The sequence below is a fragment of the Peromyscus eremicus genome, chromosome 6, assembly GCF_949786415.1.
Source record: "Peromyscus eremicus chromosome 6, PerEre_H2_v1, whole genome shotgun sequence".
NCBI lineage: Eukaryota > Metazoa > Chordata > Mammalia > Rodentia > Cricetidae > Peromyscus > Peromyscus eremicus.
In genome coordinates, this window is record NC_081421.1 from 116,278,673 (window position 1) to 116,304,930 (window position 26,258).

Consider the following 26,258-nt stretch of genomic DNA (forward strand, 5'->3'; position numbering starts at 1 on the left):
CTTCCCTAACTTTCATGCCACTTTGTAACATTGGACAGGTCCTGGCAGTGTGATTTAAAACAAGGTAAACAACATCACTGACATTCTAGACACAGCACATGAGCTCTTCCTTACCTCATCAGGACTTTGCTCAGATGCTCTCAGCGTGGTATATTGTCTCCACACTAAGGAAACACCTACACATCTTTTCATTCTCAGTTCTACAACCACCTCCTCTAGGAAGCTTTCCTTCATTCCCTTAGACATAGGTTTTGCCTTATTATATACACTCATGCTATCCAATTCTTTGCAGCACATAGTTTGTGGATGTGTGTTGATATGATTTGGCTTATGAGCTGTGCCCCTTATAGACAACACTAGCACCCACACTCTTCAGTAAATTATATAAATAAATCTGTAAGTATGGATCCTGATTTTAATTTATAAAGAATCAGTAAAACTTCAGAAAAATGAAAGGGAATTCTCTGAAAATAATATTGAAATACTACGCCAGAATAATAATAGGACTTGTTAAGTGAGTCGGACGGTACACAGTTCCTCCATCAAGTACCTGTTTCCCTCCTTTGAATCTGTCCAGTACTGTGGATGCTTTAATCAAGATAGTATGGTTGAAAACATGCTGTGTTAAGTCCACAAAGAGCTCTTAACTAGCCTGAGAGTTTCTATTTCTCACCTCCAGGAATCCAACTACCAAGTAAGGAGTGAGACTATTCCAAGACAAGCACAAGTCACATGCAGAGGCCCTGGAGGAAGAGACTCGTGTTGGTCAAGTGAGGCCCAGAGACTCTGGGCACAAGTGATGTGAATGAAGAAAGCTGCCTAGAAAGTGGCTTCTCCAGCTCTAGCTGCCCCGACAAGTTCTGTGTGAGTCAAAGAGAAGCTCTGAGACCTGCCCTTGCCAAGGTCCTGATTCACGAATCAGGCACAGAACATTAACAGCTGTTCTCAGCCACTCAGATTCAGGGACAGTCAGTTATGAAGCAATGGGCAGCTGGAACAAAGATGGAGCAAATGGGTGGGTGCAGAGGAGCAGCTGAGCATCGGAGATTCAAACAAGAAAAGGGGTGAGGATGAGGTCAAGAGAGACATAGCAACTGCCACAGAGGTAAGGGTTCATGTTGTGGAACAGCATTTGAACTGGGCAAAGATGTGGTACATTGGTTTGCGCCGCAGAATATAATTTTAACTATGTAAAGGTGTGTTACACTTTTTTGTGCTGTATTTGTTTAACCACGTAAAGATGTGTTGCATTTGTTTCACCTTGCCTGCCTGAGGTACCTGATTGGTCTAATAAAAAGTTGAATGGCCAATATCTAGGCAGAGAAGGGATAGGCAGGGCTGGCAGGCAGAGAATAAGTAGGGGGAGAAATCTAGGCTTGAGAGGAATGGGAGGAGAAGAGAATGAGGAAAAAGAGAGGGACACGCCCAGGGCAAGAAGCCAGGCAGCCACCAGACAGACAGACAGGAGAAGCGGTGAAAGGAAGATATACAGAAGGGAAAGAAAAGTAAAAATCCATGAGGCAAAAGGTAGATAAAGAGAAACAGGTTAATTTAAGTTAAAAAAAGCTAACCAGAAACGAGCCTAAGCTAGGTCAAGCATTTATAACTAACAAGAAGTCTCTGTGTCATGATTTGGGAGCTGGTTGGTGGCCCTAAAAGAAAAAGGCTGGTACAGGTTTACATAATGAATAGATGACAGTGTCCCCAATAGTGAATGACTGGCATGAAAAAGAGTAAGGAGGTGACTCTGTTGTTAGGCAGCTATCATGAGGCTTCACAGATTTTCCTCTCCTCTTCTCCTTCTCCAACTCCTCCTTATTTCCCATGTCACCACAGAAGTGACTAACTTGTATTAAACGCTTACTATGTATGTACATGCTTTACCTGGACCAGTGTATAGAACCCCCCAGGGTAGGTCAGTGTCATTTTCATTTGGGGAACAAGAAAACAGGAGCTCTGTGACAAAGTTAGTTCACCAGGACTCGTCAGATAGCAAGCTGGTGAAGCCAGCATTTCAGCCAAGGGCTATCTTAACCTGTAGGAGAAAAAAGGAAAAATATTAACTTTGTTCGGATCCTATAATAACTACACCGTGTGGGAACTGCCCTATCTGTTTATCAGGTGAGGCTTTGAGACTTGGAAAGTCAAGCAAGTCGTGTGATACCACACAGCTGCGACAAAGGCCAGGCTTCAAATGCAGACTGTATACTCTCCACCACCCACCACAGTTAACAGGCATGTGGTGTAATAAAGTCGTGGACTTTTGGAATAGGAAGGGGCCCTGGTATTATCTTATTTCTTAAAAACTGGAAGTCTTCCGATGGGCCAATGACAGGGTGAGAGGGAAATTCCATCTTTGAGTCAACTGAGCCATGTTCTAAATACCTGACTAGAGGATCTAGCAGTAAGAATATGTGCCTGTCTGTCAGGAGCTCCTCAGAGTAGCAAGTAATGCAGCACCTTGTGACAGATGTGTAAGCAGGGAGCCAGTTGTGGCATCCAGCTTGGGGAATTGGGGGGAGACTTTGTAAAAGGGTAAGCCGTTCACTGATTGGTGGGTTTTTGTTTGTTTTTTCTAGCATGTATTATTTGTACAAAATAATGAGTTTCATCATGACATGCACTTTTCAGGAAACAGAACACCATGGGCAGAATCCTAAGTAAGAGACAGGATGGGAAAATGAACAGAATCGAGGCTGGAGACTTGCTGCTGGGTGTCTTGTGGGCCATTCTGGGGGAAGCAGGAGTCATTAAAGGATTTAGCAGGAGAGGAGCTCCATCAGATTTTCGATTTGGAAAACCCCACATGGCACATAATTGCTGTTGCAATAATCCATGGAGTTGATCATTTAGAGCTAGGTAGTGACTCTGTGGTTGGAGAGACATGGGTGGATTTGAGTCATTTTTAAGGAGGTAAGTCTGTCAGAACATGTGGGGGTCAGGAAGAAAGAGAAGAGGAGACACTTAGATCACCAGCTTGCTCGTGCAGCTGTGTGGACTAAGGGGTGGGGCGAGAAGGGAAAACAGGACATTGGGTTAGTTTCAATTTTATGGCTGTGATTGTATGAAGATTTGAACATTGATGAAATCAAGGTGGCATTTGAAGTCATGGGCCTATATTAGCCCACCCAACCCAATTGACAAGACATGTAAAGCAATGGACCAAGGAAGCCAGAAGAAAGCTTTTCTGTGACAGGTCACACCAAAACAGTTTTCCATCCACACAGGAGCAAACACAAGAGTCCTCTGACATTGCCAACCAGGTGTTTCACCATCTGGTGAAACAGATGGAAATAGAGCCACTTTACAGACAGCCCTGTGACAGTGCATGTGTGTAAGCACATATAAGGAGATAGAGAACCATCTGAGCTGCAGAGAAATGTTTTTCTTTATACACACACACACACACACAGAGAGAGAGAGAGAGAGAGAGAGAGAGAGAGAGAGAGAGAGAGAGTGTGTTTTCATTACCTCTGAATTGCCAAGGCTTTTCCTTCAAGTTATTTATTCTCCCCATGAAATTAAGTATGAAATTCCCATTAAAAAATACTCCTGGAAGCACAATGTCACAAAAAGCTCTATGAAACTAGATAAAAAATTGTAAAATTTGGGACATACCTCAGTGATGACCATCTCCTTAGGGATAATGTCATAGATCTCTTGTAAAAATTCAACCCTTCTAAATGACCCTTTGCACTCTTTAGGATTTGTTTTTTCTCATTAGCCTCTAATGTGGTTGCAACGACTTGAGCATGGATGGGTTATTTACACTAGATTGATAATCAGCAGAGAAGAATGTAGAGAGTTATGGAAATGCAGAGGGGGTATGTTGTCTATGCATGAGGAGGTGGGGAGTGCAAAAGGTTGCACTTTGGAGACCATTCATTGAGTATGCTACGTTGCATCCTGTCAGTTGTCGGCTTTTAATAGACTTTCTCACATGAAGGGACTTGGGCGTTTTGAACGTAAACATGGATATGTTACACCAGGGTAGATGGATACTTTGGTATTGATTATAGTGCACGTCCTAAGATCACTATTAATATTCTCCATCTAATCACATTTCAGTCTTGTGGCAACTCTGATTTCCACTTTACATGTAAACTCAAGTGATTTTCCCTGTTAAAAAGAGATAGCATACTTAGCTAAGAACTTGAAAGAGACTACTTAATGTTTTTAGAGAAATGGGCAGAGTAAAGAGAACAAAGAATATTGAAGCCCCAGAGACCGGCAAAAACCAGGAAGCCGATAGATACCACTCGTTAGGGATAATGGCTGTAAATGGCATTGCAGACTCCAGCTGAAGGTTCGCCAACACTAACTATTTTTAGAAGAAAACTGTTGCTAGAACCACAAAAAGGCAAAAAGAGAGCCGTGGAATTCATTCTCCAGCCTCTCCCCTCTTTCCTCCTATCTCTTTTATAAGAACACCTCATATTATTAAGCCAATAAAAATGGGATTCCAGGTGACACAATCCTCTGAGGCTATAGAAACATGGAGAATAGTAAAGCATGACTCAACCTTGCAGAGGTTACTAAACACAGCAGGCGTGGGAATGAATTCAAGTGTCTCTGCATCCAAAACTCACGCTGCATCAAGGAGTTGTGTATTTCTCCATCGTGATGAATGAAATCCCAGGTGGGTTTACAGACTGAGACTAGAGCTGCGTCTTGACTTTAGAACTATACCCTGGCACCATTACCTCCTTGTCTGTAATCTGCTGCCTGCGCATTTGACCAAACATCACTCATTCCTTCAGAGATTAAAGGAAGTCTTCAATACTTAGCAGTTTACCCTTCTCTAAATGTTTCCGTGTTGGAAAATCAGGGTTTAGTACCAGTTCACAGACGCATTGTGCTTTCTAGATCCATGTTTCTAGCACTTGTGATGGACTTGGTCACTTTTTTTTTTTTTCGAGATAGGGTTTCTCTGTGTAGTTTTGCGCCTTTCCTGGAATACACTCTGTAGACCAGGCTGGCCTCGAACTCACAGAGATCCGCCTGCCTCTGCTTCCCAAGTGCTGGGATTAAAGGCATGCGCCACCACCGCCCAGCCACCTTTGAGTACTCCATCTCTTTTAATATTCCCAATCTCATCCCTAAAGACCCACCCCCAGTGAAAGAATAACTTGTATCTGCTGAAAGTTAAGGAAAGACTAATGCAGGAAATTCTGCTTTTAATCCTCAAGTATTTTATGTCTAAATTGATTTCAAATGCAGAACAATACTGTCAATGAAAACAAAAATCTGCCTCTGTCTTCAACATCCAGTAGGGAAATAGAAACAACTCTAGGTTTGTCAAATCAAATTGGCCTGTGCCAGTTCTCCATCCTTCATTCTGGTCATTCCCCCATCCTTTCTCTTACTTTACCCATGGTGCTCTGTTTACTGGAACCAGCTCTAGGTATGCCAAGTTTTAAATATGAAACTAGTTATAAATATTGTGACATAACTGAAGGTCAAATGGGGCACTTGGCAATACACTGTACTTTATGATTCACAGCTACACATTTGGTGGCTAGCGCAGTCTCTGGCAGAACAATGGTTCAGCGAATACACACCAGATCTATGATTACAACCATGATGAAATTGTGACTATCAGTCTAGGGCCTCTATTCTGTCGGAAAGAGGATGCTTGCATGATTTGATAAGTCAGTGGATGGGCAGATGCAGTTTGGCCTCCGATAAGAAAACATGTTCAAAGTCTTCTGTTCAGCCCCTTGAATGGCCGTAGGAGATCAGTCAGTTGTGCAAGCTTGAGGACCTGAATTTGACATGAGAACCCATGTCAAAAGCCAGTCATGGTGGCTCATGCTTATAACCCACTGCTAGGGAGGCAGCTTCCTCGGGCTCACTGGCTGACCAGCTAGCCAGCCTCACCTACTAGGTGAGTTGCAAGCTAATGATAAATCCTAGCTCAAAAGACTTGGAGGATGGTGCCTAATGAATGACATCTGGGGCTAACCTCTGCCCCAGGTGCTTACATTTTACACCTGCATGCATACTTGAACACACACAGAGTGTTAATGGATGATATTTACTGAACATCTGATGGGCCGCAGGCACTATTTTAAGTACTTTTAAAGCTCTTTGCTTAGTAACACCTTCAAAGTGACCTTCTGATAATGGGTTCACTATTTTCCATTTTATAAACGAGGCTAGAGCTAATGCAAAGTGCCGTTATGTCTTGAGATCATGCAGGAAGGAAAAGGACTCCTCATTTTCACTCATGTAGTCTGGCACCAGGACCTAGCCTCACTTTCTCTAGCACGTCTCTCCACTGCTCATTGTGAGAAACTTAGCTTGCCTGTTTCCCATTGTGTCCACTGTGCTAGAAACAAACATCAGCTAGCGTGTTCCTCAGCCTCTTATTTCTTTCTGGACCCACACAAAACTGTATTTCCCAGACTGTTCCATGTTTGTTATAACTGGGTGAATGAATGTTAGCCAGAGGACTGTGACCAGAAGACTGTGCATCCCTTCCAGGCCTGATCCATCATACCTTTTACACATGGTACCCTATGTTCTTCCTCATGAGGAAGGTAAGCACACAGACCTGGGGCCATGTACTAAAGAGTTGGACCAACAGAATAAAAGATGGATCCTTGATGCTGCTTGGAAAAAGAGCTGCAAACCAAGGAACACCAGGCTGAGAGGTCAAGACATATGCTGAGGTGTTTCTGCTGTCATTGTTACAGCAGCTAGAGTATTTCAATAACCTTGAGTTGATCTGGCCATTGTCCTCTTGAGCGTGTCTCTAGCACATACTTCCCTTAGAATTCTCTTGCCCTCTTTCAATAACTCACATCCTAAAATGTTATCCAACTCCCAAACCAAGTCCAACCGCCTCCCCTCCTGCCGGCCACAGGGACAGCTCCTCCCCAGCTGCCTGTAGTGCTTTGTCATTTACAGCCTTCTCGTGTGCTCATCATAGCTCCAATTCTGCAGAGCTTGGGTTTTTTCCTGGGAAGATTCTGAGCGTTTCAAGGTCAAAGATCATCTTATGCTATTTGCATTGCTCTGAAGAATATGGTGTGGTGGTGTGCCTCAAGAGTTTTTGATAAATATGCATGAGGAAGATGAACTCATAGAAGTGTTAGCTTCAATAAAGTCTATTTTCCTGAGAACAGTCTTTCGTTGCTGAAGCACGAGGCATGTAAACTATAATTTCCTGGATCTGGGGTGTTTTTCTTACTCTTTTCAGCGGTATACACATTCTAACGTTTCTTGACAAGTGCTTAGAGGGGACAGCAGGCACCGTTATCAAATTTCAGATGGCATAGACTACAAGTAATAAATAATGTGCAAGATGACAGACTCAAACTTATATAAGTTGGAATGAAGCAGATGACATGAAGTAAGGATAAACTACAAAATTAGATTTGCAAAAAAACAAGCTGTGCCATTTCAGTATGGAAAACAACTATTTATGGGGGAGATTTACCCATTTTGATCATATGCTAGGCTAACAGGAGCCTCAGTGACACACAGGCCCCTGTTCACAGTTAGACTGAGGGCACCGAGTGCCGGAAAAGTGTGGAGTCTCCAGTGAGGCACAGACATGAATAATGGCGGCTGGGTAATGGCCAGTCAGAGGTGGTACAGCCTCTGTGTTGAGTAAAGTCCACAGTAACAAGGGACAGGAGGAAAAACAAAACCTTCCATTTTAACCCGAGTAAGCTAGACACATGGGTGAACTTTTTCCTTCTGAACACTGGTGAGTCACCTAAAAACCATTGAGTATTTTCTAATTTTTAAGCTAGTGCTAGTAGGGCAGGCTGAGCCCTTTGAGAGTTTTGCCTTTGAAGAACCTAGAAGGTCTTAGAGATTTTTCTTCTAGTGACTAATCATAGTTGTCCTTCAGGGAAGCCCTCTCATTTTAGAATCTGGAAGGTGCTATATCAATTATAAACTCAAGTCATCCTTGGGGAAAGGGAGAAAAGGAACGCCCCATCCATCTGGGTTCAGCTGGGACAGTCACTGTAGGGTGGCCCAGATGAACTTGTTCCTAGCTATCCAGACTTCCTAAGCGTTAGGATCGGAGTTCTAGCAGATGGCTGGAGCATAGACCTTGATACTAAACTACTGAGGAAATGAATACAGTGTCCACAGAAGCCTGGCACCTGGCTCTGGGGCTAGTACTTGGATTGCAGGTACAAGCCACTGCACCTAGTCCAAATATAATATTCAATGATCAAAATGATCTTTAAATTAGTAGTATGTTACAGAACGTAAGGGGAGAAGGCAATAGCCTTCTTTCAGGGGTGCAGCCTCCATTGTGAAGACAGGCCCCTTGAACAGAGCATACCCCCTGGATTAAACTGCCAGAGTGCCTGTCAGTTAGACACAGGAAGAATAATCTCTTGTCTGAATACCATGCCTTAGAAGGGACATGGCCAAGTTGGTATTCATCAAAAGGAAGACTACTGGATGTTAAGGGGACTTTGAAACCAAACCAGCAGCTGCTTCTGCTGGGTCAGGCTTCAAGAGTGCCGGGGTCGGGAGAGATGACAGAACAGAATTGTCTTCACATGTGTGAATGCTGAGATTAGAGGTGCAGCCTCCATTGTGAAGACGGTCCCCTTGAACAGAGCATACCCACTGGATTATTTCAGCTGTGATGTGTGAAAGAGGAAAGAAATGGAAGCTTTGTATCGCTGTCAACCAAAGGAAAGACTCTTCCGAGAAAGGAAAGCAATGCCAAGAAGTGTGTGTGCCCACGGCAAGGGCAAGGCTGCAAGGAAACTGGGATCTCTTCCCCAAGGTCAAGGAACAAACTGTGAAGCTACATGTGACAGTGTGCACATTTCTGTCGTAGGAACAATATGCTTGCTGCTTACTCCTGGCTCTGTAGGCTCTGGAGACAAACACATTAGAATCACATTTTCTTCAGAACTGGTTGTAGTGAGAGAAGTATTCTAGGTTCACTTTTTATGTTACCTGAGTTTTAGGGCAAACAAAAGTCCCCAGTTCTGGGGGTCCCCATGGGCTACATTCAGCCACCGGTCCCCAGGAGAAGAATAGTGGTGAATGGTAGAGAAAGGAGATTTTTTTTAAGATACAGAAGCGGGTGCCAAATCTCATTACAGATGGTTGTGAGCCACCATGTGGGTGCTGGGAATTGAACTCAGGACCTCTGGAAGAGCAGTTGGTGCTCTTAACCTCTGAGCCATCTCTCCGGCCCGAGAATGGAGATTTAATCAATGTGGCTAGAAGTACAGCTAAAGGGGTTCAGAGACCCCCCAGGATCTTTGGGATCCTGACAAAAACTTCTAGAGGAAGGGTTGGGGGTGGAGCGAGAGGTTCGCACAATTCATCTGTGCAGATGTGGCCGGTTGTTGTTATTGCTTGTTTAAGGTAGTTGGAAGGAGTACATGAGATGCTTCCTCCTGCTTGGCTGGGGGTGGGGCTGGGGGTGGGGATGGGGGTGGGGCTGGGGTCCTGTAAGCTCATCAAGGGTGACACATCTACCAAGCCCTGCCGTTCCTGGCATTCAAGGTGACCACTGACTTATTATACCAGTGACTTTCCAGTGCATTTTAGGAAGTCTGTAACAGGACATGGTTAAAGCCCACAGTGACATGCCTCAGGCTTATCACTGTGCCTTCAGCCTTGAGGAGGGTGAGATAGGATAGGTATGCTGGTATGCTGATAAACGCAGAGACCCAGGCTTTCCTCCCTCTTTTAATTGCCCTGTGGGCTTGAAGTAACCGTGTTTGTTTGTTTTGGTTTTGGTTTTGGTTTTGAAAAGAGGTTTCTAGATGTACATCACATCCATGTGTCTGTCTCCTGAATTATTTTTTCTCGTGAGTGGGAAGCAATGCAATCTTTGTACAATATTGAGGTGCACGTGGGGCAATAGGTCATTCTGAAGAAAGTCAAGGCAATTTGGGTGAACACAGGCTGCCACGCTGGGAACCTAGGTCCCATGTGCCCGCAGAAGGCGAAAGTGGGAAAGTTTATCTACAATCACCTTTCCCCTCGTGCCCTGACCATAAAGTCCTTTCCAGCAGGGCCAGTAGAGCACTACCTGCTTTCCAGGTCCCCGTGGGGGACCATGTGAGGTGTGCACCTGCTGTGGGATACACACACCTAGGCCCAGGGAGGGAGTCAGAGCTGAGAAGTCGCCAGCCTCCTCCACATCGTGACTGACCCAGGCCGGGCTGCTGCAGACGCCGGGAGCGCAGGAGTGGCGCCCCGAGCTCTGGGCATGCTCAGTGGCGCAGGCAGGGCTCCGGGCGCGAGCCGGGCTCCCGCAGCAGCACATTCATCGGCTGCCAAGAGGAGCCGCTGGGCGCTCGCAGGCTCGCAGGCTCGCACGCTAGGAGCGCGCCGCTCTCGAGAGGACCCGGCCGCCGCGCCAAACCCCGCCGCCGGCTCGTCTCTGCGTGCGAGCCATGGCCGGCCTCGGCCACCCCTCCGCCTTCGGCCGGGCCACCCACGCCGTGGTGCGGGCGCCGCCCGAGTCCCTGTGCCGCCACGCGCTGAGGCGCTCCCAGGGTGAAGAGGTGGATTTCGCCCGCGCCGAGCGCCAGCACCAGCTCTACGTGGGCGTGCTGGGCAGCAAGCTGGGGCTGCAGGTGGTGCAGCTGCCGGCCGACGAGAGCCTGCCCGACTGCGTGTTCGTGGAGGACGTGGCCGTGGTGTGCGAGGAGACCGCCCTCATCACCCGCCCCGGGGCGCCCAGCCGCAGGAAGGAGGTAACGGGCCAGCCCCGAACAGGCGACGCGAGGGGCGCGGCCGGGGGACGCGCGCGCGTGGGCCCTTTCGCGCGTGGAACCGACCCCACGGGCTCAGTTCCTAACTTCCCACTGCGGGACGCGGGGCGCCGTGGCTGGGTGTGGGAGATCCGAGGCAGACAAGTTCATTGTTCACACCTCCTGGCTGTCGGGGAGCCTTCCAGGAGGCGATCTCCACTGGACTGGGGTGACGCGGACTCGGGCAGGTGGCTGGGCTGGGGACCCATCTCGCCAGCGTTTCTGTCTTGCAAATCACACAGGGCCGAAGACAATGCCACTCTGTTTCCTTGCCAGTGGAGACGGAGAGGGGTCTTCCAAGAGGGCAAGTGGAGGCTGGGGGTCCCCCAAGTCCTGCAGGGAGCTCCTGGCAGGACGGGTCAGGTGACATCAGGCAGCGCCTGTGCCCAGCGACCTGGGGCGTCCGAGTTACTTTTCAGTGGTGGCGATTGAGTCTTGAAGAACGCGCCTGGCGAGCGAGTGTATTTAACGTTTTGTTAGTGAGCTGTGTGTTAAATGTGTGTGTGTGAATGGGCCGTGTTTGAAAAGCTGTGCTCACTGCGAGGTGCTGGGCGTGTGCGTTTCATTAGGAGTGGTAGTTTTTACAAGTTCCGTAATTTTTATTCTCTCTCTGTCTCTGTCTTTCCCCCTCCCCCTCTCGCCGTCTGTCTGTCTGTCTCATAGCAATTAAGACTGCTGTTTGTGTTCTTCGAGGGGTGAGGGGCAGTGCCTACCAATTACCGTAACTTGTGGAAATGGCTGTGACTGCTTTAAAAATAATGTAGGTTAGTGGGGGAGAGACACGTAGAGCAAGATTAGATTTTAAAATACCATCTGGCCTGGGATTCTTCTCACTGCCCGGGAAGAGCCCAGGCTCAGGATTCCCCCTCGCTCTTGGCGTCCAGCAGTGTAACAAGACGCAGGTGGTTTCTTTCCTATCTGGAGGGATTTCTCCCCCGCCTCTTCGCCTCTTCGGTCAATTTGGAAATAGTTCCTAGGGCTTAGGACTTAAATATGCGTACTCCACACTTGCTCTGCTTGCCTGGTGAAACCCTACGGATTCTGAGTGTAATCCAAGTCCACCTATTTGTCGTTTAGGCGATCAGCTTTTCTTCCCACACTCTGGTTTACCAGAACACCGAGAGTAACAGGCCTCCTTCTTTCCTGTTCGCTTTTCCTTCGTCACACCTTCCAGACTGACATGTGCAAACAGCTCCCACTCTCACAGGAGGCTTTAACCTAATACGAGTGTAGCCACGATGGAGAACTTCTGACGCCCTCTTGCCGTATGGTACAGCAGTACTTAAAAGGGTGAAATCGACTTCAGACACTCCCAAGATGGTATTCATTTGATGAGAGTCTTCCTTTCTTCTCTGTACCGTCACCATCCTTACTCATTTCATTTGACATCTACAAGGATGTAGTTCGTAATACAACTAAGATATTATTCATGTAATTAACTTTCCAATTTTGGTGTTTCCAATATAAGAGCGAGCAGTTGTGGTGATATTTTGTTTGTGATCTAACAAATAAAGCTCGCCTGGAGATCAGAGTGCGGAGCTAAGCCACTAGTTAGCCACAGAGGCCAGGCGGTGGTGGCGCACACCTTTAATCCCAACATTTGGGAGGCAGAGGCAGACGAATCTCTGTGAGTTCAAGGCCACCCCGGGCTACACAAGATTGATCCAGTCTAAAAGAGAAACAGAGCTAGGCAGTGGCGGCACACACCTTTAATCCCAGCACTAGGGAGGTTGACACAGGAAGTGATATGGCTGAGTGGAGAAAGGAATGTAAGGCAAGAGGAGACAGGAACTCAGTCCCTTGCAGGCTGAGGATTCTGTCGTGGCTGCTGCTCTGCTTCTCTGATCTTTCAGCTTTCACCCTGATATCTGGCTCTGGGTTTCTATTATAAGACCAATTAGGATTCATACAACAACCAGTGATCTTTCTCCTGGAAAGATTTTGATATTTTAGAAGTTAGAGTTTGACTGCATTCTGCTGTCAGCTCAGTGGCCCACAGTTCCCAGAGTGTCACATGGAACTCCTGTGTTTTCTTTCTGTGTAGGGCATTGAACCCAGGACCTTGCCCATAGTAGGTAGGCATTCTACTGAGCTACAGCCCCAGCCACAGAGATCACATAGTATGTAGAACTATAGAGAACATTGAGCCAGGTCTCAATTCTATTGCTTTAATTTTGTGTCTCTGGGTATGTGTCCTTGACTCATTTTTCTCACTCTAGGATGGGCATAAAGATTTCATAATGTCCTGATAAATGTATAAATTCACCTGAAATCCAAAGACAAGATGTTTAGTAAATGTTGGCTGTTACTGTGTTCCATGAATGGGATGTAGCCAGCTACACACTGATGTTGTTAGCAATGCTTCTGTTTCCCAGGGTGAAGGCAAGCCACTCTCATGCTTTGGGGCTTCATTTTAATCTGCTACGTGGCACTGCCATCTGACCTTTCTACAAAGCACCTGGGCTAAGGTGCCCCCTTGCTTGAGAGGCTGTGTCCTGTCATGATTGGACGTGATGCTTCTGGAGAACAGGGCTATGTAGGGTGATGCTTGTTAATATCTCTCACAGCACAGGTTGTCGCCTTGGCAGGTATGGATGCTTGATGAATGAGTGAATGGATGAAGTGCCGAAGCAACAAGCTGATACTCAGGTATTGATGCTCATTGGATGGATGGGTGGATGAAAGAAATGCTGAGCTTCAGGTATAGATGCTTGTTGAGTAAATGAGTGAATCCATCAGTCAGTCGATGAAATGCTAAGCAGACAAGCTAATGGTGACTCCAGGATCCTTTTTGGATTGAGATACATTTGTATGTGTGAAAATCTGCAGCAGCCAAGGAGTGGTTTTAAAGATCTCATGTTGATATTCCTGCCCCCAGTCACTTCACTCCTCATTACATCTCCACACCAAGGCCAAGGTGGTTAGCGCACGTTTGATCCTCCTCTGAACAGAGTTCTAAAGGAGCACCCACTGAGCCAGGCTCTGCACCTCTTCCTCAGAAGCCCCCTCCCCCCGCCCCCAATCACTTGGCTGGGACTCAGGTCTTTCATTCATAGATCCACGTTTCTGGACACACACCTCCTTCCTCTCTTCCCTTTAGCTGGCTGTTCTTGGCCTGCTGTCCCCATTAATACCATTTTACCTAACATTTATTGAGTACTTGCCATTGGCTATAAACTGCCAGGTCTGTGACACACATTTCATCAGTGCTCATTCAACAGTGTCATTATTGATGAAGCAGAGAGACTACATAAATCGCTCAGGGTTACAGAGTGGCACCAATGGAACCAGGGTCTGAACTCAGGTATGCAGGATTCCAAAGCTCTGGTCCCTCTCTCTGAGATGTTAGACGTCGCCTTTTCCTTCCTAAACTGTTTTCTCCTTATGAGTGCCCTCCACTCCCGTATCCCTCTCCGCCCCCCCCCCGCCAATGCTTTTCATACCCTGTGACTGCCTACAGCTCCCTAACCTCCACTATCTTGTAGGAGCAGGGATCTTGTCTACATTGTTTCATATTCTGTTTTCAAAGCCTAGTACAAATAGACACACAGAAAGTATTTTGATGGACAAATGTATCCATGATTTAGCCCACCTTTATTTCTTCTCTTTTATTAGGGATTTGGACTTTTTTTTTTTGAGATAGAGTCTCACACTATAGCCCAGGTTGGTCAGCAGCTTACTATGTACCCCAGGCTATATTCAACTTGTGGCATTCCTCCTGCCTCAGCTTCCCAACTGCTGGAATCGCAGGCATGATCTCCCTACACCCAGTTCTAGTGTTCTATGTGGTGTTTCACAAGCTTTCCAAGTTGGTCGAGTCCCAACCATTTCATTATGAGCATGGGTGCTTTATAACCTTAGCTCTCTGCCCCTCCCTGCCTCTTCTTGTCCTTTATTATTGCGTCGTTCTTAATCCAAGTCTTGAGAAGGTACTCCTTAATCAAAGCATCGTGCTGGACCGCATGGCCTTTCCTCCTTAGAAGAAAGAGCTAAGACCCAAATTTCAGAGCTTTTCTGAGGAAACCCAGTGTTTGCCTCGGTCGGGTTTCCAGCGATTCCTGGGGCTTAGACACCGTGTACAGGAAGCTGCAGATTTGGTGAAGACGACTGTATACACAGAAAGTCAGTCAACAATATCCGTGGACAAGTCTGCGTCTCTCCAAGTTGGGATATTTTTCAATAGGTTTAATATTCAGGAAACAAATCAGCTTGGAGAAGCCGATCATGTTTCAAATTAATCCAGTGTGATCTTTTTAAGGGAAAGGTCAACTCTTGAGTGTCAAAGTCCTATAAACACACCATCTAAAAGCCAAACTAGGGCTGAAGACGGTGTAAGGGCTGAGGGCTGTTTTAATGATTACATTTTCTGTGTAGATAATGATTTCCTAAGTTCAGGGTGTACCAGAGGGTGTGTGGTGCTCCAGCCTTACCTCCACTCTTGTACCAACGACTAAGCCATTTTCTCCAGTTTCTTCTTTGAAGGGTTTTAGCACCTAATAAATGATTAGCTGACAACGCTTACTTAAACAAAATTGTGAAATGTATCCTCTGCCCTCTCCTCCCCCCAAGATCGATTTTATCCTTTCCCAGACACGTGGGATAATTCTGTCCAGGAGAAAAACCACACCAATCTCTTCTCACAGACTGATAATGGCTTTCATTATTCTTTCCTCAGTCACTTTCAGTTTTATGGCCCTCTTTAGGAAGAAGACAGTGCTTAGCGTAAGGTAATAAACCCCAGAAGAGGAGTAGGCAAGTAGGAAAATGGAGACTAACGTAAATGGAAGGAGGGGACAATATAGAGTATCGCACTTCCTCGCCAAGGTTCAGGGACCATCGTGGAAGAGAGGCAGAAAGACTGTAAGAGCCAGAGGCTGGAGAGGACCAGAACAAAGCAGTGTTTCCTGACCATGAGAGGATCACTGTATTGTGAACTCACAGCTGTGGTTGCCTGCCCAAGACCAAGACAGTCACATTCTGAAACAGAGGGGGAAGTGTTTCATGAGCTCCCACCCCTGACTGAGGAGCTACGAACAGTTGAGGGCTTCCAGGGGAGGGAGACACAGTTTCCTTTAAAGGTGTGGTTCCTGGTAGGTTGGTTGATCACAGTCTAGTGGATGGCCGCTGCCTAGGAGTGTATGGGCAACACTAACTGGAGTCACTGAGTTACTGTATCAAAAAAGAAAAGACATGAAGCCAGGGGGTTAGGGAGCTGGCAAGGAGATAAGGTGAGGAGTTGAAGGTGAATATCATAGAAATGCACTGTATGAAATTCTCAAGGGATTAGTAAAACATTTTAAAAGAATGTATGTTTAGGTCAATGGTCCCTTTCTATAAGGACACTTAGATATCAGGACTTGTATGCTTTGGCCCTGAGTTTATTTTTTCTTATGTTGCCTCCAGAGGCAAAGGGAACACCAAGATTATGCTGAATAGTAGCAGATAACCAGCGTCAAGTACTTGAGTGCATGGATCCTGAAAGATGGCGTTGCCGCTCTCTTTAAAAGTCAAGGAAATCTAGATTCAGGTAACCAGGTTAAGTAATGAGACTGTCTTAGTTAGGGTTTCTGTTGCTGTGAAAAGATACCATGACCACGGCAACTCTTATAAAGGAAAACATTTAATTGGGGTGGCTCGCTTACAGTTTCAGAGGTTCAGTCCATTGTCATGGAGGGAAGCCTGGCAGCATGCAGGCAGACATGGTGCTGGAGAAGTAGCTGAGAGTTATGTATCTTACAGGCAACAAGAAGTCGAGACACTGGGCAAGTATCCTGAGCTTAAAGCTTGCCCCCACAGTAACATACTTCCTCCAACAAGGCCATACCCACTCCAACAAAGCTCTTAACCCCTCTGAGGTTATGGGGGCCAATTATATTCAAACTACCACAGAGACCAAAGTCTCAGACAACTTATAAGTTCCAGAAATGAATTTTCCTGAAAACTTGAGGGTTGTTTGCTTGAAGTGGTCATTGCCAGTGGTCGGTCCTCACAGAGCATTAAACAGATGCAGAACTACTCGGATTTCACTTTACTCATTAATAGCTTAGACTTTAACTTAAGTGAATCATTTTCTTCCCCTTTCTCATAAATAAGAGCAGTTTATTTTCATTTTAGTTAAAAAGTAATAATTTGGGCTCTGGAGAGATAACTTGACAATTAAGAGCACTTTTTGCTCTTACAGAGGTCTTAGGTTCAGTTTTCAGCACACACATGGTAGTTCACAACCACTCCAGGGATCCGACCCCATCTTCTGATCTCCAGCATCAGGCACATGCTTGGTGCTCACACACACATGCAGTCATGTTCATGCACTCATACACGTAGAATAAATGAATCTGTCATCATCATCATCATCATTGTCGTCATTTACACGAAACTCCTGAATTGCCCAGGCAGAGGCTGATCATAACTGTCTATTGTTTGCCAGCAGAGTAGATGTTTGCTTCTTCAACACACACATTTCCTCAGACTTCTGTGTGACTTCAGATGAGGACCGCCCCGACCATAATTAGAAATCTCACTGGCTGTCACTGATGGGAAGGGACCACACTGGAGGCTGCCCTCAACAGCAAACCATCACCCCCAACTGGTTAGAACACATGTTTCTTTTCAGGGTGTTTCTTGATCAACTTCTCTGTGTGAGCTTGGTAATAACATTTGAAAATTGGTGTGTATCAGAGACAGACTGTGTTCTATGATGTAACCTGTTCCTGTACAGTTGATCTCAAATGTTTTGGAAATGAAGAACAAGATGAGGAATGGGAACTATCTTCCATTAGAGAGACCATTAGCTGAAAAGAGCTTCCTTCTGTGATTCTAAAGCCATAAGAGGAGTCGGCAGGGAGTGGGTCTCTTGCAATTCCCATGAGCTGGGACATGGCTTTTGCACATATTTGAATTCTTATTAAGTTCAAATGTCTTTCCAAATTAGTTTTATTGTAGTCATGGTAGGAATTATTACTTAAGTCTTCAACTACCTTTCGTCCATAATGTGCTGTAATTTGGAGATGTACTTAGTTCTGTTTTTCTATTTGTGTGTATGTGTGCACATGCATGTGTATGTATGCATGCTTGCAAGTGTGTGGGCATACTGTGTGGGTGTGCAAATGCATGTGTGTATACAACCACACAGAGGCTCGAGCTTTATGTCTGGAATCATCCTCAGTCATTCTCCCACTCGTTCACTGAGGCTGGTCTCAGTCAGACCCAGAGCTCACAGATACAGTTTGTCCCTCTTGTCAGCTTGCTCAGGGGACCCTCTATCTCTGCTTCCTGAGGCTAGAATTTCCAGATGCTCCGCCACACCCACTCGTCATCTGTGTGAGTTCTGGGGATCCAAACTCTGGGCCTCACAGGTTCTGGGCAAGTGCTTTGACCACTGAGCCATCTCTCAACCCGTGGAGGTGCTTGTTTATGGGAGTGTGGGCTGGCCTTCGGCCTTGTGGACCTTCTAAATGAGAGATCTGAAATCACTCAGAAAGTGGCACGTTCTGAATGGAGATCTGCAGATTCAGTAGCTATTCATTCACTCTTCCTTACCAAGAAGGAATCACAACGTTAAAATAACTAAAGCAGAGAATGGCTTCATTAATACCTTACACACCCCCGTGCACTGTTCACCCCAGGTTGTCTTTAAATATGTATTTACCATGACTAAATCCCCCAGTGTTCCATAAAGATGATCAGCCAACCTTTAACACTAGCTCCTGCTGCGTTCTTCAAACTGATATCAAATATTAAATCTGTCCTCAGGCTTTCTCAGGAGCAGGCACTTTCATATTTTGTCTTTTCTTTCTTTTTTTTTTTTTTTTTTTGGTTTTTCAAGACAGGGTTTCTCTGTGTAGTTTGGTGCCTATCCTGGAACTCTGTAGCCCATGCTGGCCTCAAACTCACAGAGATCCTCCTGCCTCTGCCTCCCGAGTGCTGGGTTTAAAGGTGTGCACCACCACCACCCAGTGGCACTTTCTATCCAAATAAACAAGAGTAATCTCAAGCAACAAATCCTACTTAAAGATGTGTGGATCTAATGCTATCCTAGTTGACTTTGTCATTGTCAAATAATTTAATAATGTCCACTGTCTTCCTGGAGCCAAGTACAGAAGGAGCAAGTAATATCCCACAGGAAGACATATGTCACCAGACTTCAGACCCAAGCAGGAACGACAGAGGAATCACTACAGCAGAGTATAAGGTTAAAGAACAAAGAGCTACGGGTTTAATGTACCGACAGATGGTTGTGGTGGGCCTGACTTTGTGTAGGCTGCAAGTCAGATGGGACGTTTCAGCTGCTTTGAGCCCAGTGGGCTTATAAGGGTGAGCTGTTATATCAATGAAGAGGTGTTTTGATTAAGCCGAATATATGCAAAGAAGTAACCTTTGCCCTCATTAAAATACTTTTGCCTTAGGTCTTTGTTCTTATATTGCTTAATAAGTATAATTTTTTTTTAAATTGCATGGTAGTGATTGTGAGTGTGATGACCGTGTTAAAAACAACTTCGCTCCCGAAAGGGAGGGGATCATTGAATCAGTCATGTTTGTGTGTTCAGCAAGCACCTGTCTGTATGTGCTAGATCTGATGTTTAATGCTGGAAAGATGCATTAGATAACACCAATGCCCTTTGTCCAGCTAGGAAAGTTGACCACTGGCAGGTGGGAGATGGGTTCTGTGATGGGACAGGTGGGGGGTGGGCATGTTCCCGGAGTGTCTGGCCCATTCTAGGACTCCCAGAGGAGTGGTTGCCATGTAAGAATTAACCAGGGAAGGTAGAGACAGCCTTTCCAGATATATGAAGCACTTTGAGACAGAATGGGAGGGACAGGCCAATGGAAAAGAACTGCTTTTGTGTTGGGAAAGATGTCGGATGGAGAAAAGCCACTTTGCCAGAAGCTCTCTGCTCTTGAGATTTCAGGCACTGAATCAAGTTCACTACCACATCTATAACTGTATCTCTTATTTTGGTATTGGAGAAATTGACTGTCTAGCACACAGACCCCGTTTCTAAGTGTTCTTCCTCCTTCTCTCTTGCCAAAATGCTCTGTAATGGTCTGGCTCTCCTAGGACTCTTAGGTAGCACACCTCAGGAACTCTGAACCCACCCTGCAATGGACTCAAGCCCACCTTAGGCCTGAGAGTCATTTCTTCAGTTACTATTTAAACTCTAGAAAGGCATTCTCTTTTTGGTCCTCTAAGTTATCAGTGCATTCTTTGCTGTTCAGTCATTTTCCTCTTTGGCCCACAATTATCCAATCTAGTATGTATCAAGCAAACCTGATCCCATACTGTAAGCAATATTAATCATGCCTACTGTGTACAAGATTGTCCATGCCTTCTGTATACAGGATTGTCCATGCCTGCTGTATGCAATATTACCCATGCCAATGACAGGCAAGGAAAAATCTTCATTTCTATTTGGTATTAAAATGTATTTTTGTTCACAGATCTCATCTTAGCAGCACTCAGCATTGAACCTCATAGTAAGATAAAGTAGCCCTGGATTTACATCTCTAATCATGGGCTGAAAGTTGTACATACTGCAGTAGGTAGCGTGACAGAGGACACTACTGCCTAGGAGGATGCAGGTTTTGATTTCTGAAATCATAGTAACATACAACATTCTTTTTTTTTTTTTCCAGAGCTAAGGACAGAACCCAGGGCCTTGCGCTTGCTAGGCAAGCGCTCTACCACTGAGCTAAATCCCCAACCCCACATACAACATTCTTGTAGCTGGAAGATGCAGTTTTTTCCTTTTGAAACTCAGGTTGCATGGGGTGGGAAGTGTAGTAGAAAGGAAGAGAGGTATTGGGAAAACATGGGGAGGTGATGAGGGTTTACTTCTGTGAGGAGATAAAATTGCATGAATAAATACAGGGTCTTATTTAGCCTGATACATAATACTTGTTTTAGTCAATTAACCTATAGTATAAACTTATGCCTTGCTGATTATAATACATTATAATTATATTATATTATAATTATAATATATTCAGATAAAGCTGAATTTGCTAAATCTGTTTCAAAGGATTTATTTATTCAACCATGTATAGCACATCCGATAGGTAGTTTTTCCCTATAGAAGAGGTTGAATAAAAAGCCAGTGAAATAGCCAAAGCCCCGGGTCTACACGATTTGCACTCCCACCACCCCTTTCACACAGATTTGTAAGTTGTGTTCTGTGGTAAGTGTGACAGCAATGGCCATAGGAAAGTGTGAGGCCACTCAGAGATACGGAGTGAGCTCCCGGTGGGTTTTCCGTTGCAAGCCTCTTGACTTGTAAACTCTGTGTATTCTATTCCTGGTTCTAGACTTCCAGGGTTGTCTCTATAATTTTAACTTTTGTCTTCTGAAAGTGTGTGATGAAGTTATTTTTCTAAATAAACACATAAAGTGAGGAAATACTTGTTTGAATGTTCCCTTCATGTAGTTAGCTGTGCACACAGAAAGATTGTTATTAGTATAATATAGGCATAATTGTGTTCTCATTCCTAATGGAATGTTAAAATAATCACCAAAATCTCAGAAGATTTCACATGTTTGATCGCTGCTCAGCTGGGTTGACTCCTTATGGTGAACCCATCCATCCACCAGGCTGGCAGTAAACCCCTCAGTGGCTGCGCAGCTGTGATTAGAGCCTGGTGTGGAAGAGGGGTATGTGCTGGTGGTAAATCTAGAAGTTATTATCCTGAAATTATGTTTTTATACTGAAATTAGCAAATTTATCACGGTACAACTGTGAAATGATACTAGAAGAAAATGATCCATTTTCTTTCCTTAAGTTTTTGACTCAGGAAGAAAGAATAATATGACTCCAGTTTGGCTGTGGGTCATATTTCAGGCTGTTTATATTTTAATCATGTTTTCCAGTTCAGGAGATTTATGTGAGAAATTCAAAGCTAATATTCTGTTCTAAAGTATTCACAGTATCTTGGCTCTTGACTTTGTATTTTATAAGACACTCAAGGTCCAGGAGTCCTTTTGTTTGTGTTTTGTGGGAGGGGCACACGTGGAGGCTGAGGACAGGTTTGGGGGTCAGGTCTTGCTTTCTAGCCTTGGGTTCTGCGAGTAGAACTCAGCTCATCAAGCTCGGTGGCAAGCACCTTTACCCGCAGAGCCATCTCACCAACCCAAGTTTGTATTTTTCTGATTTCCTTTGTAGTGTCTTAATTCTCCATCAGATGTCCTGGTGTGCTCTCTTTCTCTGAAAAATATGATGTTGGGAAATAGAGGGTCTTTAGGAAAAGACATCACTGAATCTTCATATTTCTCTGTTACTCTCACATTAAACCTTGTCTCTGAGTCTTTCCAAGTATATAACCAGCTTAACCATCAACAGAGCACATTTTGAAGACAAAATGCTCTGTACCGTTTGTCCCCTTTTCTCTAGACAACTGTTCTGGACTCACTAATGGATCATGACTAGATCTTTTATTTTTGCAGTAATAGAATTAATTTTTTAAAGTCAGCATATTATTGCTATGTGAAAAAAGTTTTATTTCATGAAACTTGGCTCATTTTTGTGTGTGTGTATACTAACAGTAAATGAAATATATTTCTTATTCTGGTTCAGGTTAAAAAGAAAACAGGAAAATCTACTGCATCTCCTTTCAACTAGATTATTCCACTCAGGCTTTTTGTAGAAATAGAGGGTCGTGTCTACAGGCCAGGTAGATTCTGGGGATCACAACCAACATCTCAGAAGTTCCCCCACATACACCAGGCCACTCTGGAGTCCCACTCACTTGGCTTGAGTCCTTATGGTAATGGTTTCCTTACTATCTGAACCATGTCTGTCTACCAATGGTAAGACCCCCATCCCATGGTGGCTTAGTGGATGTCACTGGAGAACACGAGGGGGGTTCTCTCTCTCCTCTTGGGTGATATTTCAAACCAGTTAAGGGAAAGTTACACGGAGTGAGCTGGGTGAGCATGCTCCTGCATTGGAGCTGGCATCCTTGCACACTGTGTAGAGTGGATTCAGCAGCGACAGCCCACCTTGATCCCCACAAAGAGGTTGCACCCAGCAGGAGGCAGCCCTTCTCCCAGCACAGTCTGTGGAGGTTGAAACTTAGTTACTGACACTGGCATACCCTAGAATCCAGTATCATCTTACATTGGAGATGGAAACTCAGAGTCTATTTTTCATTTCCAAAACCTCCAACATATGTCCAAACACAGAATGCTACAGCATAATTATAATTTTCATGTCATTCTTAGATCACTGCCCAGAGGCCCATAGGTGACTTGAAAAATCACCCATTTCACAAATTTTCCTTCGTATTCTTTCAATACTAAATGGGTAGAAGTCCAGCCTTTCTGTACAGATGGCTATAGAAAGTTTAGGGGTTTTTCCCCTAAATAGCCAGTTTCGGCATTTGTTGATTGTGGAATCTGTTAAGCGTGAGGCATTAGGACTGAAGTATAGGTCAATATACATGACTGTTCAGAGATGGGCTACTGCTGGGCATAGGAAGCTGGAGTACCTGGTTCCCTTGGTAACCCATTTCTAGCTGAGCTGCCCACTCCTAAGAGTGGGCAATGCCATCCTCTCAAGTGTCTTTTGAAGACTTTGAAAAGATTAATAGTGGGACAAACTGTGGTGATGACATTGTGTGTTTGTTAGAAAAGGGGCTTGGAGTTGTGGAGCCTGTAGCTTTAAAAAGTGTCTCATAGTTTTGCTACGTCCATGTCTATGTTTTCCTTTATTCACAGAGCCTCGGTTGTTTGCATGATTGTTGAGTATTACTACTGTCTCTACTCTGGATCCCACAGAAGCTTCTCACTGAGGGGGAGGAGTAATAAGGATTTAGTTTAGTGCCTTTTCTTGAGAGTAAATGTGGAAAAACATACAATACAGGCCATTGCCTCAATGCAGCTGAGAGCTCAATCAAGATTCTGAACATGCTCTTCCAAACCCTGTTCAGTCCCGAGGTCACCTAATGACTGCCAATGCCACAGCTATAACAACTACTGCCCCTCAACTTGCTTTAAAACTCACACACACACACACACACACACACACACACACACACACACACGGTTGAACACATTCAGAATAAGATTGGAATAAAATCAGTTTCTCACAGCCTCTGCCTTGAGAATGACGTTTAGTGGCAATGTGGGTCACAGAAAATGCTTAGAGGATTTCTTGAGTTCCGTTTTCTGATGTGCTGAAGCCAGGAGAGATTTTTATAAAATGAGTTGCTGTTTCACAAGCTTCTGGTAACCCTGCATGCTGATTCCTTTCTCTGACATCATCCTTCCTGTGGCCTTTTCTGGAACTCTCTATAAAGGAGAGATGGTCCATGCAGCTTCTAGAGCATTTTTATTCCCCCTTACCTCTCAGGATACTTCCCAGAACACTGTGGATTGGTCCTTATACTGTGGCTTGGGGTGGTTATGTTCAATGACAGCTTTCATTTCATAACTGGATTATAGAGTTCCTTGAGTGGGTCATGCCAGTATTTTTGTTTATTAGCAAATGAACTTGAGTATTGTGAGACATGACAGAGTATGCCTGCTGCTCACAGTATAGCCAAAGATAGTTGGATGTAAACTTTGTTACGTTTATACATGGATACACATGCATATTCCCTGTGTGCTGTAGACCACACAGTAAAGTGTATTTCTTCCTGTAATTTGTAAAGAGGTTTGAAGTCTATTTATATAGACCCAAATAAACCTTAAACATTATCATTTTAGTCTTTGTTGTCAATCTTTGCTGTCTCAACAATGAACTTTTAGGACAGGTCAAAGAGAAGCTAACTAAGTAGGTGGAAGCTTGGTGTCAGGGTAGTGGGTCCTTATTACCATGTAGGAAGATAAATCACTTACCTATGTGCGGCAAAGTGTAAAGACAGAAGAAGAAAAGCAAGCTCTCAGTAGACAGAGCCATGGGCTCTTCCCAGTGCCCAGGCAGGTTCACATATGGAGGTTTGCTCACACAACACCATGGGGTTAATCCGTGCACTTAGAAGTGATTCAATCATTTGTAAATCAAGTTAGGTTAGGGTGATATGATAGCTGGGATTTTAGGCATTGGCCACCATGCCCGGCTTTTTATGTGGGTACTGGAGACCAAACTCAGATCCTTAGCAGCAAAGGTTTTGCCCACTGAGCCATCTCACCAGCCCCCTATGTCTTTATTAACTGCCATGTTGCTGAGGGCTAATGCTGACCACTGGGTTTCAGAATTCCTACCTATAACTAGGGAAGTCTGAATGAAGACGTGAGTGTAAAGGCAGTCTGTAAGGATCGTGGCCGCCTTTGAACATTAAACTCAGCATCTACAGCCAGCTGTACCAGGACACTTGAAGATGGACCTTCAGCCCTATGGTTCTCCCCGATAGCCAGCAGTGGGCTGCCTGAGATGGCCCCCTCAGTCTTTGGGGGCAGTTCTGAGAGTGGAATCTTCCCGGGCTGCTGGCAGACGTTCAGGTTAGGGGTGAACCAGGAGATGAGCGACAGTCACGGGTGCAGCACCTTGTTAGCAGAACTCAGAGCGAGGTGTGCTCCATGTGTTGTGTGTGTACCCCTCTATCTCATCTCACCAGGGCAGCACCCCTAACTCACTCCATTTGCTCCCATTATCTTCTTAAACAAGAGAACATGGTTATCTTAAGGTTGAATAGCTAGTTACAAGGTCATCCAGCTTGTTACGACAAAACACTGGAGTCTCGATGATTTAAAACAGAGAGGTGGTTCACAATTCCATCGGGTGGATGGTCTAAATGTCATGGTGCCTGCGTGCATGTGAGAGTGTGCTCTTCCAGCAGGGAATGGGCTCTGCACCAATTAGAGGCCCAAGTGTAAGAAAGCAGAAGAGGGAAGATGATAAAAATCCAAAGCAGGATACCAGGGGCGGACTAGCCTGCTCTCACTGTAAACCTCCGCTCTCTTGGTAGCTAACTTAGGCTAATCTCCCATGGGATGCTCTTAATCCATTAATGAGAGTAGTTGTGACCCAGTTACCTCTCACACAGAAATAAAGCCTCCAGACCAGGGACCTTTTAGGGTTACATTCAAACCAGGGCCAACCATAGCAGTCCTGAGGTTGTGACGAAGAACCAGTGTTTCTTCTCCAAAGCCAAGGCATTTGGTAACTTTGCCAGAGAGCAGACATGAACACTCAGCCCATTGTTAGGGGATTAGGACTCTTAAGACATTATCAATATAAATACTATAACCATAGCTTGATACCCCAAGAGTCAGCTGACCGACGTTAGAACACCGAGACATGGCCTTCTCCTGCTGAAGATACTGTTTCTGGACAGCAGCTACCCATCTCTGCCGCTCATCCATACAGCTTGCTCAGAAACCTTCCACACCCAGGAGAACACAGAAGGCTGTCACTGTCTCTAGCCATGCTTAATATTTACTGGCAGAGATCTAGTCCAAATAATTAGACAGCTTGTGGAGGGTCTTGACCTTAACTTGTGAGCACAGAGGAGTGATGAAAACCGGTTTGAACAGGAGTACTGAGAACCTTCCTGCTCCGAGAAGGAAGC

General features: G+C 45.1%; 1 protein-coding gene across 1 annotated transcript in view; it reads left to right on the forward strand.

Annotated features, from left to right (window-relative positions):
* The first annotated feature begins 10,286 nt into the window (after nt 1–10,286).
* Ddah1 (dimethylarginine dimethylaminohydrolase 1) overlaps nt 10,287–26,258 on the forward strand; it is a 123,335-nt gene continuing 107,363 nt past the window's right edge. The window contains exon 1 of the mRNA XM_059265045.1: nt 10,287–10,700. Within this exon, the coding sequence (XP_059121028.1) occupies nt 10,398–10,700 (303 nt within the window). The 5' untranslated portion in view covers nt 10,287–10,397. The remainder of the gene's footprint in view (nt 10,701–26,258) is intronic.